Source organism: Gallus gallus, chromosome 8 (assembly GCF_016699485.2).
Source record: "Gallus gallus isolate bGalGal1 chromosome 8, bGalGal1.mat.broiler.GRCg7b, whole genome shotgun sequence".
Classification (NCBI taxonomy): Eukaryota; Metazoa; Chordata; class Aves; order Galliformes; family Phasianidae; genus Gallus; species Gallus gallus.
The window spans coordinates 15,805,245-15,821,399 of record NC_052539.1 but is presented as its reverse complement, the minus strand read 5'-3'; the positions used below and the strand labels follow the sequence as shown (position 1 = coordinate 15,821,399).

The window sequence follows — 16,155 nt, the reverse complement described above, 5'->3', positions numbered from 1 at the left end:
TCCAAACCTTCACCTAAACCTCTCTATACGAATTATTGCTAAACTTAGTCTAAAATATTAGTCTAAGTAACTCTAATTATTTAAACTGGTACACTACTTCTATCTTCTTTCCATGTATCATTAGCTATTATTAATTTCATAATTTGTTAAAAAGTCTGTATTAGACAAGTGAGACTATAGAGTTCTGTGTGCCTTTGATAAGCACCATTTTCAGTACTGGTGAATACACAGTATTTCCTAGCTACACAGTGCTTTCTCCAAATATTCTTGCATTTATCTTGCCATTCAAAGTCCCTGTGTAACACAGTCAGTACGTCTCCTAACCAGGCAGACACCAACAAACATCAGATTAACTTCTACATACAAACACCTGATGCAAAGTACTCGCATTTTGACAGGATGATTTTCTTCTCATAATGCTAATTTCCATCTCGCAGACCTTTTCCTCACCAATTTATACTGATTAATTGTAAACATGAATAACTTTTCATAGTCTTACCTTGGGACCTTCAGGGCCATTTAATCCAGGCACTCCGATATCTCCTGGAAAACCCTAAATAAATCAGACAGACAAATGATTTATAGCCTAGGAATGTTTCCAACATGCATGTTTTGATTCTGTCCATTCATTTAACAAATCTGAATTGTAGAAAAAAGAACTAGATTTGTTTTACCATTCCCAAAATGTCAAAATCCATTAAGCACCCTCTAAGGACTTGGATAACTGACAGATTTCAGACAGCTTTCATTAAACTCATTTTAGCAGATGTCAGTATGGGTTTCAATTCTCTTAGCGCAAGACTTTTTAACCACCGAACAGTGTTTATGATTAAACCATTGGACTGGTCTTGATACACAAAATACTCACAAAATAGCCAATACCAGGTCTTGTATCCGCAAATTTGACTTTAAAAAAACTTTTTAATATAAGCTTAAACAGCAGCTGGAGTCCTTTAATCCTTGGCCTCACTTTAAGGACAAGATCACTGCAAGATTAGGAATATGGTAAAAAGCTTTTTTGCCTCCAAATCAGCAGGAGCTAATCCAGGTCTGGCTGGTAGTAAATGAAGGTCACTGGCATGCAGTGTTATTTGGAATAAGCTTTTGTGAAATACTGTTTGGTGTAGGTTCAGCTGTTGGTAAAGAAAGCCTGTATATGTAAAAGAAATGAATCAAATAAGAGGATATCGTTAAAGATTCAACAGCCACTTTTTAGGCTAACTGTGAAAGAGGTCTAAAAATTGTCTCTCCAGATGGATAATACTTAGCCATACTTTATTCTTCCAGAACAATTGAACTTCAAATAAAGATGATAATAATTTCTAACGATTATTTGCAATTGGCTAAAATCACACTGACAACAACAACAAAAACAAAAGAACAAAAACATCTCAAAAGAGAAAATACTAAACAAACAAAAAGAACTCAAGTATACCAGGTATAGAAAAATCACAGAAAAGTGATAAGTTCGGAAAAAAGAAACATCCCTTCACCCTCAACTGGAACAGTAGAGGTGCCACACCTTCATAAAATCAAAAAAATCCAAACACCTTGGTATTAGATGTTGAATACTAACAAGTCATAAAGAAAACACACTAAACATTGAAAAAAAAGACCTGAGCTGAGCATTCAGAGCAACTGGAACAATCCTGAGACGCAGCATTTCACAGCACATCGTGTTGGGTCATTTCTTTTTTGCCATAAAGCAACTGGTAGAGCTGCGCAACAACATCTATGTGCCTCGAGGTGGCGCTTAGATGTGACAAAGGCACTCTGATGCCTAATTTTCATCATCAAATCACTCAAAATTTACACGCAGCTTGTAAGACGTTTTGGGTTGTTTGTTTGTTTTTGTTTTTTAAGTAAAAAACGCTGGGCAGCCTTACCGACTGAAAAACACTGAAGAGCTAGGCCATGCTTATCTGAAATACACCACAAAATAAGTTTGCTGATTTACAGACATTCCACTGCCACACAGGAGCTGGGAGATCAACGTATATTTTCCAGCTGTAACACAGTTTTCTGCACAGGCTACTATGAACAAAACCTCACTTGATATTATGACATCTAGGGGAGGTTAGAGAGTAGACTCTGGTCTTACCATCAGCCAGAACCCTGACAGCTGGCAGGCTGCAAATTATTTTCAAAGTCTTGCTGCAGAGGTGGCCTTTTGCCAGCAAATCACTTAAGAGTTCACTCGGTTTAATCATACTGGAGAGTGTCAGAAAATAACTACAGTGATCACCTGTCTGAAAGCAAAGGTAGTTTAGTCTCGCCATAGAAGTTGGTTTTTGTGCCGAATAATTTGAATATAAAATAAGTTTTGGAAATAAGTGAAATTAACATTTATTGATCTTGTTTATCTACAAAATACTTAATTAAAAGCAATGCAAATGTGAACAGGCTGCTACTATGTTAGGGTTCATGTTTTTGTAGTGAAGTCAGTTCTCACAGAGATGAAGAAACCATAAAGACTGTTGCTTTTCTTTTGTTTGTTTTCCTGTTCTGCTGTTAAATAGAAGCAGAATATCAAACATTTGGAAGTCACATTCCCTTACCACTAGGAATTCTCTTACATTTGCAGAATCCCATTCATTCCAAGCGGTTTCCACATGCCATTTGCCAGCATCGCACCCTCCAGCTTCCCAGCATCTCTCAGTGGGTTGGGGATGTGAGTAGTGGTGCAAGAGCAACAGAGAGCAAAAATCTCTCTTCAGATGACAAATGTTCCTGCTTGGAAACAATTTTATCCAACAGCATGCTGTGTTTCATTTGAATGAATATTTAGAATTAATTTTCAGAAGAATATTGACTGGGTGCTGCTACTGACCTTCTGCAAGAAGCTTCATTGGAGTGTTGGTACTACTTATTATCAAATTACCAAAGGTAGATTTCTGCTTAAACCACAATCTCTCTGAACTGGGAAAGTGAGAGCTGCAATTTTGCATTTTCTTTTCTTCTGAAAGGACATGCTATCCAGAAAGACAATTCAATAAATCATTTTTTTTTTCCCATAAAATCTTAATGTCAGCATTTTTAAAGGGCAGAGACAGAACTTTTTTTTTTTTTTCCCAGAAAACCTTCAACCCTGATTTTGGAAAGGATGAAGGAAGGAATCTAACATACAAATTACAAGCATACAATTGTAATTTGTCAGAGAACAGAAAAAAATAGTAATCCTGTATTACAGTAGATATTATAGGAAAGCTTTGCAACGCGTTATTGCTAAAACATCAGCACAGTGATGCTGCTGGTTTGTGTATTTGCCTAACTGGACAAAGCAGATGCAATCAGCTGTGCTCACTGACACCAGTGCATTATTTTCTTCTGAGACACAAAGTGTAGTATACCTAGTGGAGTCTATTTCATAGTGTGTGCAAGACCCTATGCAGGCCCTTCCAAACACCTCCTCCACAGACCTGCTTGGCTGCTTTATGACCAAGAAAGTGGCTGGTGATTCATAGCAGAACTGGCCACCAATCAACATATTAAGGACGGAGTCTTGATGCATTCTGCAAGTCTACAATGCAAAATGGGAAGAACTTAGGCAAAAACTTCAGTGCAGTTCTGCTATCTGCCAACATTAAAACATCAGCAGAGACATTAGGGAAGGTGATGCTGCAAACTGTAGCAAATTTCCATGCTATCACCTGCATGTCCATACAGATCCCACCACGTCTATACCTAGGCCATGTGCCAAAAGGAAGAACTTTCAAATTTATTTCTTGCAAGATGAACAGGAAAACCGAAGAGGAAAATCTTTGCCAGTGTTTAAAATCAAATCTAAGATTTTTTTTTTCCCTCTCACTCTAGGCAGATTCAGAACTTGAGTAAATACATTGCCCTGGGAAAGCAGCACAAATCAAGTTTGATTTATTTGTACATCCCTTCATTTCGAGGGTGAGGGTATCTCAAGACAAGCCTGCCTGAAAAAGGAAAGTCTCTAAGATGACAAACGCATAACATTGTGAAACAGAAGACTGTTTCTACTGCTTTCATGTCATTGTTTGTACAACTCAAAACATCATGTGATAAGATAAAACATGCATTGAAAACAAACTTTTCTTTTTTGAAATGAACAACTCAAAAGTAACCAGTGCTTCATTTAGAAAACAAGTGCCTTTCTGACTGTTTACTACTATTCGAGTGTATCTTTTTCCTTTGCAGTCTACTGCCTTCTGCATGAAGCAAAGCAGCTGAATCCCATGTGAGTATCTTCTTGAAAGAAGAAGTTAATAACTTCAGATCAAAATAATGCACAGATGAACAAAGATCTATTGAAGACAATGACTAATCCTTCTCTGCTCCAGATGAAACCCACTTACAGTACTCAGAGCATATCCGAAAGAAATTCTTGAGGGATAATTCATTGTGATTTGTAGAACCAAATTTAACTACAAATAAAGTATTCTGAATACACACAGAAGCCTGTTAAAAATTTGTCTAATTTCATTCTCATCAGGAATGACCACTGCACACTTCACAGTATATAGCATGTAAAAAAGCCAAGATCCTGGGAGCAAAGGCTGTTGGGCTTGACCTGTTAGTTGCCTGTTTTTTGGAAGAAGCAGCATGATTAGAAATATGACACCAGGACTGTCTTGTAGGAAAACCTGCACTTAATTAGTCATATTTCACAGACCCGGTTGTGCCTGAATAGCTGCTGGCAACAAAAGCTGGTTTATTTTTGTAAGAGCAAGTAACAGAGAAAGTAAGATACTACCTGGAGTTCTAAAAGAAAAAGAAATACTAACTTGTAGAACTTCTGGAATTTCTGAGTTTTTCAAGATCCTGGTACACTGCTGCCCTAACTCTCTGCTGTTTTTCTATTTCATCGTATGGTGACTGTGTTTTTATGTCTGTACATGAGACAGGCAGAACTTATACGGATCAAAGTAGTGTTACCAAAGCAAGGAGAGACATCACTTTCTAGTTTTAAACCTTTAGCCATTTTGCAGACAAACATCCAGAGGAAAATACTGTGACACACATTTTAATTACTTAACATGAAGCATTTACTTTGTCTTAAAATGTCTGGAGTAATTTTACACACCTGAGCAAAAGAAAATGCTGTCCCTTGTACAGTCCACAGCATTTTTCCTTATATCTCTTGGTATAAATGCCCAAAAGCACCAAAATGAACAATTCCGTGATAGAATCAGTTTCTCTGTACACTTTGGTAATTCTACAGAATTGCACCCAGTTCTCAGGCAGCTGCTGAGCCAAATTCAAGTGCTTGGCAATGCTTCCTATGTCACTGGTGTTTATTCTTTGCATTCCTTCCAAATAAAGTTATTTCACAGGAGATAAATAAGCAGTGAGGCTTGGAGAAGCCCATTTGTAAACTTGCTGTAGAATTCAAGTATTTGAGAAAACACTTAAGTCCCATCCAAGGTGCGAGCTCTTAAAACTGATTCAGATAAGAATTAATCCTATCATATCAATGAATGAGCTACTGGTTTTACTCAATGATTGCATATATTAATATTTTGCATTAAAAAAAAAGAGCTAGAATCTTTGTTTGTTTATGGAGCAGAACACGTTCGTTGGAAACAACTGAGTAAAAAGTATTCTCTGATTCAACTAAGGCAACAGTCTTAGAGGTAAATGCATTTGCTTCATAGATCTCAGTAATTTAGAACATTGAGTTTATCGAGCAGTTTCTTACCTCAGGACCTGGGGGACCCAGTGGTCCTTGGGATCCAGGATCTCCAATTTTTCCCTTAAGAAAAGAGAAACAAATTTTCAATTATTTAAAAAACAACCAACCAAACAACAACAAAAACCCGCACCAACCAACCAAAAAAAAAAAAAACAACCAAACATCAGAAGGTTGGTATTAAGATTTCAAAAACATTTATCAAGGGAAAAATCCACGAAAGTGGTGAGATGACTTTTCAACTGAATAGGACAATCTGTGGCGCCTCCTCTTTGCATCTAACTAAGCGTAGTAGTTTCATATCTTGTTGAAGTCACAAGAAAAAATGCCAATTAGTTTTAGAAAAATAAAAGTAGAAGCTTTGGACTGGTCCACATAGTTGTATGAAGGAAAACTTGAAATATGTGGCTGTTTCCATAATAAAGAACCATGCATTTTTCAAAAGTTGGAAATAAACATTTGAGGGACTGGCTTATAAACTCATCTCTATAGCTTAACAGTCATTTATGGCCAAGAAAGTCCATCTCTCTCTCTATGTTTAAGAGTCTATGACAAAAACTGAGACTGTTATGATTCATTCTTTAAAAATATTAGTTAATGACTTCTAGTTCTACACAGAAAGGAGGCCGTTAGCAGTGCTAAGAACAAGTGAGAAAAAAGCCAGGTAACACTTTGCTGCCCCAACATTTACAATCCCAGCAGAAGTGCCAGCACTACACAGGCGATTTAAAGCTGCTACCAATCAGTAAATACTTGAATTCATGACTACTACCCATCCCTGTGAGAAATGACTGGCCATTATGAAGAGGATTTCCCATGCTCTCTTCAAATCCACCTAGCCCAAATGGTCATCTTGAAAGCTCCCAAAGCTGTGAGTGGCTTTGTTTCTAACATTACTGATGTGTATTCCCCAGCAAAATGAGTATCACAGAATGACTAACATAATAAGCACTTTTTATTATTAAATTATTATATTTTTAATATATTTTTAATATATTAAAATTAAATAAAATTTTAATTATTAAATTTATTATATTAAAACCAGACACATCTACTGAACTCCGTAATACTGTCTGACACACAAAGGCAGCTGAGACCTTCTTCTTTGTAATTCTTGATGTAGGTAGCTTCTAGAAGGTTGTATGCAGCAGGGAAATAGAAGGTAGTATCCAGTACAACAACACGTAGTGATACGTTGAGAGCAAAAATTTGTGTTTAAACTTACTTGGGGTCCTGGTTTTCCCCGGATTCCTGGAGGTCCCGGTGAACCAGGAGCACCCTGAAAAAAAGAAAAAGCAAGCCAGTAAATGCAAACAAAAACATATTGCATTACAATGAAAACAAGAGATTGCTACACTTTGCCATCCAAAAACAGTTCAAAAAAAGCTGTGGGATCAGAAATGACTTCTGACATTCAGTTCTCAACACGAGTTCTCAGGGGATGGCCTAGGGAATGGTCTAGGAAGGCCGGACCACATGCGCTGCTAGACACAGCTGACCCAGGTGAGGTGCAGAGGAATCTGAAGGTTCACGGGAAAATCTCCTTTGCAACACTTAGCAGATCTCGGGTTACACCACAGTTATTTTCTGATATGATGCATCTCTTAACAGACAGCAGCCAGGACTCTGCCCATGCCCTTTACTTGTGTTTATTCACTGCTTTCCCCAGTTAAGTTTTAATTAGAGTTTCTTAAATAAATGTTAATTCAGTGACCTCCAGTAACTACTGCTATGCATTTTTTTTTTCTGTGAAGCTGAGATAACATTTTAAGACTCAGAAACAAACAAACAAAGTGACAATGGACAGTTCTGTGAAAAAAACCCCACAAGTTACCTTGTCTCCGGGATACCCCTGATCTCCTGGATCTCCTGCAAGGCCATGCTCACCCTGTACAACACATTTTATACAGACACATTTGTGTTTAGAATTAGATAAGGAGAAAGGTTAATTCAACATTTAGCACTGAAAATTAACAGAGATCTTTGAATGACAGTAGAATGGGCAGTAGCAGGGGATATTCTTTTCTGTTCCATAGTAAATGCTTTGTCTAAAAGTTTGCCTAAAGTATCAGGCCTGGGTCTGAAGTATTTTTAAAAAATTAAATTTGGAAGAGATAACAAACCAAAAGCAGAACCAGAAAGCTTTGTGAAGCAGGTTATTTTATTCAAGGTTCAATGAAAGGAGTTTGAAAGAACTACATCTCTGAGATAATGGAAATATTTAAATCACCTTATCACCTTTCATTCCAGGCTGTCCCATATTCCCTGGAAGACCCTAATAAAATGAAGGAAACAAAAAACCAGTGTATGCTGTCATTTGGAAGGTAGCATAGAGACTTGGCTGCAGGAATGTTCAGCACCATACCATGGGCCCTGGAATTCCTGACGGTCCCCGTAGTCCTTCTGGCCCCACGTCTCCCTATGGGATAGCAAAAAAGATGGCCATATTAAACGTTTGACAAAGTGGAGCAACTTAGAGACTGGTAACTGTACTATTTCCTGTACCACAAAGAGAAAACAAATTTTTTCAGGCTAACAGCTTTGTTGAAAAGTATTCATAGTATAGGCCCTTTAGGGTTCCCATCCACTTCAGCAGAAACACCAGCAGCCAAAAGTCCCTCTTCTCCCGTAGGATATGTATCAGAGAGTAGACAGTGGTGCACTGTGCAAAGCAGGATAAGGAAGCCTTCCTCGTACTGCATCCACGTGTTCAGTGAGTGGCCATCACTATTAGGGTTACATGGCAACAGTACTCAGTAGACACTGAATTTGGCTTAAAGGAATGGTTGTACTTTCAGTTGTGACAACTTCTGGGGTTCCTCCTCTCAGTTACTTGTATAAGTTAAAACAGAGATTTGATTCTTCCAGCTTGTTGTTGTCTTACTAATACTCATGGCTGGGCAAATCTTGAGAGACTGAGAACTGGCATATTGCCTGAACAAGGGCCACAGGAAAACAGAGGCACAAATCCATTTGGAGAGTAGGCACAATATGGGAACAGGGCTGCACCCCACAAGCCATCCGTGATGATGCAAATCTCAGGGGTCTTGGTGAAATTCTGCTGCAGTTTAAAGATCACAATGGTCCCTTGTAAAGAAACTGCAACAAAGTAGGGCTCTTCCAGTCGTCTTCCTAATGAGGACACTGGGCATCAGAGCACTTATATGATGTAGTATGGGATCTCCAACAGATGGTGCATAATAGCACATTTTCCCAATCATGCCTGTACACTTGTAGTATCCGCACAGGAATCATGCCATTAGATACTGAAATCCTCCTTAACTGTGTTCTAATCTTATTTCAAAATTCCAGTCAGACTTTCTGATGCCTTGGAAACTTCCAGAGCTATTCAAAAATCTGTAGCAAATACTGCTGTACTATTTTCCTCAGCTGCAAAACCTTACTGATCAGTAAGCGACCACAGAGTTAACTCCTGCTGAGCAGCATTTCTAACATGTCTTGGTTCAATGAAAGAGAATACCTTTAAAAACACTCCAAGATATCTATAAGATCTATTAAGCTGTCAGAAGAGTACACAATGGCCCTATATTACTAAGCTGTATTTGCACTTCATAAGTACTTGTCTGTACATATTTTTATTCATACATTTGTCATCTCAAGCAATAAACTCTGTCGAAAATAGTTCATTTGCAAAATCATTTCTGCCTCTTAAAATGTCTGTTTTTCAGTGCAGATATGTACAGCTCAGCTACAAGCACAGGTGTAAGAATCAAAGGCACTCTACTCCATCAAAGACCCTTAATTCCTTGGGGTCAAATGAAGCAGCAACAGATGATGTAAAGTTCCCAGCACTTCATGCAATGGGGTGTGTCAAACTAATTCCAAGAAAAGATGTGAACATCAGCTTGTGCCCTGCAAAGTGCTGTTCCAAATTGTCACACTGTGAAACTCAAAAACTACAAAGAGGAACTAACTTAGTGGTGTGCATGTGATAAGGAAAATATATGTCTGTTCTGCTCTTTACCTTTTGTCTTTTGAGTACAAGTTACATAGAGAAGGAGGGCACGTAATCAGTGTTCTTTTACGTAGGCAGAACAGAGCAAAGGGGTGCCCACATATAAATGGGAGCTGGCAGGCCATTGACATGGAGCTCACAGGCAGAATGTGTACTGACCTCACGCTGGTCAAAACCTAAATATGCCATCTTTTTTTTTTTTTTTCATTATGGTTATATTTTTTTGAAGCTTACAAATGGTTAAGACTTCAGCCGGCAATTGACTATAATTTATTTTGCAGAAAAACATTGACACTCAATTGCAATATAAATGATTGCAACTCAGTAATATGGCAAATAGATCTTTGATTTTGCATACATTTTTGCTCATGAATTTTAGGGATAAACTGATAACTAAGTTTAAGACAAAATAATCAACAGCAGCATCTTTTCAGAAGCAATATATGATAGGTTTTTTTAAAAAAAATTCAAATGCATTTATATAATTATCTAAATCTTCAGATAAAATTCCAAAGAACAGCATGTAAAAAAGAAAAGCAAACTATAATTCAAACCAAATTCTCAAGAATGCCATACCAATCCAATTAAGTAGGAAGAGACTTCTTAACAGGATTTTTTTTTTTGTTATAATTGCACCATTAAGAAGATGGTGATGACAGCTGAGCTGTCATACTTCAAAGGAAAAGTTTGATGATCATCAGTATAAACTAACAAACTTATCAAGAATGTTTCTCAAGTTATAAAATAAAGCTGAAAAAAACCCAACAATCTACATTGGATATAACCATGGCTTTCTTAACTTGTGTATAAACATGCTATTTGCTCTTGTGTTATAAACTATGAATGTTGCAGGGCAGCCAGTCTTGACTGAGCCAACGCTGAAAATCAAACCCAGGTCCTTTACCAGGAAGCACATGAAGTACTTGTTGAATAATAAAGTAATTCTACGTGATACAAGATTATCACAGTCAGACCCACTTCCTCTGCAACTAATTCATGTCACAGATCTTCTCTGGTGCAACTGCATTTAAACAAATTAAGTTTGAAAATTCACAGTGGGCAGCACAACATTTAAAGAAAATATACCAGAAACCTAAACATGAAACTGCATTCAAAAAGTAATTCTGCATAGAGTTTGGAGGCCACGTACGGGAATGAATGAGGGCTGTGGACATCCTTAAAAAATGATGCCTGAAAGCATTGCACACTTTCAAAAAGTAATATTGCATTTAGGAATAGAAACTTGAAAAATGTGGTTATTTCAAACAAAAAATCAAGACACATCAGATTAGAAATAAGCACACAAAAATCAAACCAAATATAGAAGTGCTTCATACCCAGCAACACTACAGTAATTTTATACTGGGATTTCAATCGTCACTATCTAATCCAATCCGTTTAAACAACTGTCAGAATATCTGGATTACTGTACTTATTTTTATTATTTCACAAATACGAAAGACAAAAGTTCTAATGCAGCCACATCAAAATTACAATAAGCATATACTCACTCTTAGTCCTGGAAATCCTGGAGGACCAACACCACCAACAATTCCCTACAAAGGCAACAAATTTCAGATTTTAATAAACGTGTACTCACTCTTAGTGATCTGAAAAGAAAGTACACTGGGATTTATATAGAGGGGTCCTATGAATGACAGCTTTCCATTCTATAAAATGTCTGACTGTGAAATTAGATCACACGATATTTGTATCATGAAATCATTCCTGCATTACCAAGGAATATACAATTTTTTACCTTGATATTTCAACTGGAAAGAGGAAAAACAAAATTTTCGGGTGGAAAAAAGCACCTAGCAGGAGAGTTTACATAGATTCCTTTAAAACAAATGGAACAACAGCTCAACGCTGTTGTTGAAAGACCTTTGGAAAATACTCTCTTGATGGCAAATGATTTCTTGATATAAACTACATATTTGCATTTTCTTCAATAAGAAATTTAGTAGTACTCTGCTACCATGTGTGTTGAGCTCAAGTTTATCTCAACTGAGGCCAAAATTCAATGCTGCAGAAAATGGAGCAGCCAAGTCCATCAGCACAGCAGCCCCTGCAGCTGCAACTCTGGCCCCTTGCCTGAACAAGCCCTGCAGGTAGTCTGGGGGAAGAAGTGGGAGAAGTGTTGCTGCCTGTTTAAGACAGCAGCAAAATCAGTTGTCTTGACAAATTAGAAGGAACTTGTCTGCAAATGTTTTTGTTTCAGCAGGCTTCTTGGTAATAGATAAGTCTATTCTTGGATCCAGTTTTTCTGAGTATTTCAGTTACAGTACTATTCCTCCTCAGATCTCATGGAAAGACATCTCTGCCCTATCAGGAAAGGAGGGAGACTAAGGAGTATGAGGATATGAGGAGGGAGGGAAGAACTCACCTGTTTGTATCATTGGCAAGCAGCAGGTCACATAGCCCCTCAGAGTGCTCTCTGTGTTGCCATTGCCTGACATTCTCATAAGGGGAATTTTGCCTCAGTGACCAGAAACATAAAATATTTTTTTCCCAGTGTTCCAAAATGCTGGCACCAGACAATGGTAATTGCAGCAGCAAAATTTCTAAAATAAATTCCTAATAGGAAAAGGCAGGCCATCAGCAAGAACCTCTGCCCATTTACTGACTCTGGTCCACATAAGAACAGCCTTTAAAGACAAACTGATTGCAGTTTCCAAAGCAGCATCCAGCAATAAAAGCTGATTTAAATCAGCTGCTCTTTCGCGCAGCCCTGACTGGCTGTTTGTCTGGCCCAAAGCCTTTTCACTGGTTTCTCATATCAAATGAAACTTGAGTTTTGAGCCTGTTGCCAGGGCTTCCCTACAAATGCAGTGTGACAACAAAGCTCCCTTGAGAGTGGCCAGTAAAGTAACTTGACTGTGCTGCAGTTTGAATACCAATATAAGCCTGCAGACACTGCCAAGGACAAAGCTGTTATCAGACTGATTATAACACAGTAAATGACATACTTGTATCCAAAATGACATAATTGTATTCAGTAGCAGTTCTAAGGACAAAATCAACTATGAAGTCCAGAAACATATGAAAGCTGCAGTTTTGGCACATAGGCAAACTCCCACTTGCTAAGGTGACCGTAGAATAATCATTTAATTAGCAATAAAATAATCATATTTAATGCAAGAATTTAGGAAGACAAAAATATTCATTAGTAAAGCAATGAGGACGGTAAGACGTATGATTCTCTGGGAAGTGCATACTCTCAGTAGCCAGCATGTTCTTTTCTCTCTCTTCTAAAAGAGCTACTTATTACAAAACTATCTTGCACTTTCCACATAAAATTAACAGTCCAGTATTTCTCTGTGAACTTCAGTAGCTTGCTTTTCAAGCATAAATCTTTCTGCTTGGGAGGGGAGTTAATACTGAGCATTATGCATTTTACCATGTGAATCAAGACATGATACTTACAGGATTCCCATCTGGCCCTGGGGGACCTCTGTCTCCAAAGTCACCTGGAAAACCCTACCGCAGAATAGAGAATGCTTGTTAAGTATCCTAGAAACAAAGGAAGGTCTAAATACCAAATTCCTGTATGTTTTAAAAATTAAGATTCAACAGGAGGGTTTAGTGAGAGAGGAGGAGGAACAGGAAAAGCCGAAAATTTCAGCTACACAAATCAAATGGTTCCAAAATCATAACCAAAAGAGATACAGTGACAAAATGTAAGTGTAGAGAAAAATTAGATGACTGAATGTCTTGAGAGCAACATTAAACGTGATTTTTTCAGTTGTTTGGAATCTCTTTTCCTATTTAGTACTTCAAATTCAAGATTATTTTTTCTCCTGTACCCTACCATATTCATTAAAATATTTGTCTTTCCTTCTTCCCTTATTCTTCCATAAACATTAATGGCTGCAGACTCGGTGTGGTATACATTTGTTAGAAATCAGATTTTTCACCCTTGTAGCACAGCACTATCCTTTACCAACGTGTACACTTGTCATAATCTGCACCTAGAGACTGAAACAGTAAGTCAAACCAGACATATTAGCATCTCATTCTATCAGTTTTGACTCCAGAGACTCAATTATTAAGACAAGGATTATCAAGCACAAGAATGCAGAAGAATTCTGACCAGCATAATCAACTATTAAAGTTTAAAAAAGATTTCCATTTCTTGCTTGAGAAGCAAAATGACATGGAAATACATCACCGTCCTTGCTCTAACCCTACTGGCTGCTTCCTAAGGTTTTGCAAACTATTTTACTTCTTTCTGATGGAACACAACAACCTAACAGATGTTCGGAAGGGGCCTGATTACCTACAGTCATCACAATCCCATTCTCAACCACATCTTCTAATGAATGTTGATAAAACTACACAAGTTACTGAAAAAGAAAGGAATATCCAACACAGGAAAACAGTCAGAAAAGTCTAACATTGAAATATACTACTCATTTCCTGTTAGTAGTAGTATTTCATTACATCAGTGTTACCTTCTAACAATAATATAAAGCATATGAAGGATGACTATTCATATTGTTAATATAAAAACAAACTGAACTGATTTTCCACAGCTGTAATGGACTAGACTTTTAAATTCTTGCTATAATTTATAAGGTCTGTTCTGTCATATTGGCTGTTGCCTGTAACTAATCCCATACAGAGGAAAACTACTTAAAAACATTCTCCTTACATGTGGTCAAACTATGTACGTAAAAGCACTATGTATCATGCTTACAGTACAGTCAATGCATTAAAACTACAGGACACCCAGCCAAACTTCATATTGCAAGCATATAATGGAAAGAAATGTGATATGTATGCTTTGGTTATGAAGTATTTTCTTTAAAGAGTATCATATACACAACATAAAAATAAATTCTCCCTCTACAATCACTGCTTGTGTTCTATTGTTGAATATGTTGTTCTATTTCAAATATGCCAAATATCTTACAAATATGAATAACTAATCACTAAACCTGCTAACTGGTAATATTTTGAATTTTGCAGGTAGGATCCTTTGCCAGATATCAAACATAACAGCTGTCAGGCCCTCGAGGTGATAAACCAGAAAGGAACAAACACAACTGTTTATGTTTTTAATCAGTGAAAGATCACAGCCTCCTCTTTTCTTATGCTTTATATCACATTCTACAAGTGATAATCATACTCAAGATACATCGTGTAATCATACTCCACCACCAGTGAGAATATTTTTCACCAGCATTATTATTGAAATGTTGCACAAAGAAATAAGTTGCATACTAGAACCCAAGGTCAGGAGCCTCACCTGAGGCACTATGCAATTTCCATGCCAAATTTCCTCTCATGACAACACCCTACCCCAAAGCACTGCAGTAGTTAACTCATGGATACGATGGCAAAAATCTATCATCACAGCTATCACGAGGGCTAAAATAACTGACATTTTCTAAGTTTCCAATCCAGCAAAGTGCTTCAAGCAAGGCTTGGTTCCGATATGAGTAGTCTTTAATCAAGTAAGGAGTTTATAGAAAGGATGTAGAATGAACCTTCGGATTGAGGAAGAAAACAACATTAAAAAGGAATCGGTACCAGATGAAGATAGCTATGAACACTGTGCAGAGGTGCACTGGGTGTTCTGTCACCTCTGTCAAACCACTTTGAGTTGGTTTATATAAATTTAAGTCCTCATAAGAACGTTGTTTGGCACTGATAGAAGCTCAGCTTTTGCAAATGAAAAACATAACCGGTTCCTACAACATACATATCACCAGCTTCCAAAGATGGAAAAAAAAACTATACAGTGGTGATCAGAAGCCTCTGTGAAGCCTGTCACTGAGAATAAAATGTGCAATGCTTTTGGAGTACCCTGCTGTCATCTCCTCTTTCTTTTCCACACTGAGCACAAGCTGTGCTTTCCATCCATGCTCACTTTCTTCTTAAATGCAGCATGGGACTCAGTGGCACAACTACCCATGCCAATTACCATGATATATTGACAGCAATGACGGCTCTCACTCAGCAGTCATATGCACAAAACAGCACTTTAATCAAACTACAAGCAAATTAAATGTTGTCATAAGGACAGAAGCACCCAGTTCTGCTAGCTGAATAATTAAAAACCAGAATCTTGCTTTGATTTTATACTTTATCAGTTTGATATCAGCTTAATGGCACTTCTCTCTGCATGCCTTTCTTTACACTAAAGGAAACTCTGCTGTAGGGTAGCGAGTTTTTTGGCTGGTATAAAACAACATATAAAACAAAACATAATAAACTGAATCCTCTGTAATTTTCATCATATACACCCAGGGCCATATGATGGTAATCACACCACTCCTGCTGAGCATGCTTGTTCAACACGGTGGATGGAGGTCATCTGAACAGCTAAGCACAGCTGAGTACAGAACTGGAGAATGGCATCGCAGTTTCCAGTCACAGACCATAAGCAATTTAAAATTGGAAACTCCTCGACAGCTTCAAAGACTTATAATAAGGTTGCAGCAGAAAACAAAAGACTTGGCATTGCAAATATACCGCAGGGAATGTAAACTTTGTAAACTTTGATAATGTGTAT

At 37.5% G+C, this 16,155-nt stretch overlaps 1 protein-coding gene across 4 annotated transcripts in view; it reads right to left on the bottom strand.

Annotated features, from left to right (window-relative positions):
- Positions 1-16,155, bottom strand: part of COL24A1 (collagen type XXIV alpha 1 chain) — a 116,589-nt gene that overhangs the window by 64,806 nt on the left and 35,628 nt on the right. For all 4 annotated transcript variants that reach the window (XR_005861877.2, XM_015290844.4, XM_040704847.2 and 1 more), the window contains exons 13-20: positions 13,062-13,115; positions 11,147-11,191; positions 8,025-8,078; positions 7,890-7,934; positions 7,494-7,547; positions 6,885-6,938; positions 5,669-5,722; positions 500-553 (exon numbers count right to left, since the gene is read on the bottom strand). Coding sequence is in view for 3 of the 4 variants with exons in the window: in XM_015290844.4 (XP_015146330.2) it covers positions 500-553; positions 5,669-5,722; positions 6,885-6,938; positions 7,494-7,547; positions 7,890-7,934; positions 8,025-8,078; positions 11,147-11,191; positions 13,062-13,115 (414 nt within the window). In the remaining variant the exon portion in view is untranslated. The remainder of the gene's footprint in view (positions 1-499; positions 554-5,668; positions 5,723-6,884; positions 6,939-7,493; positions 7,548-7,889; positions 7,935-8,024; positions 8,079-11,146; positions 11,192-13,061; positions 13,116-16,155) is intronic.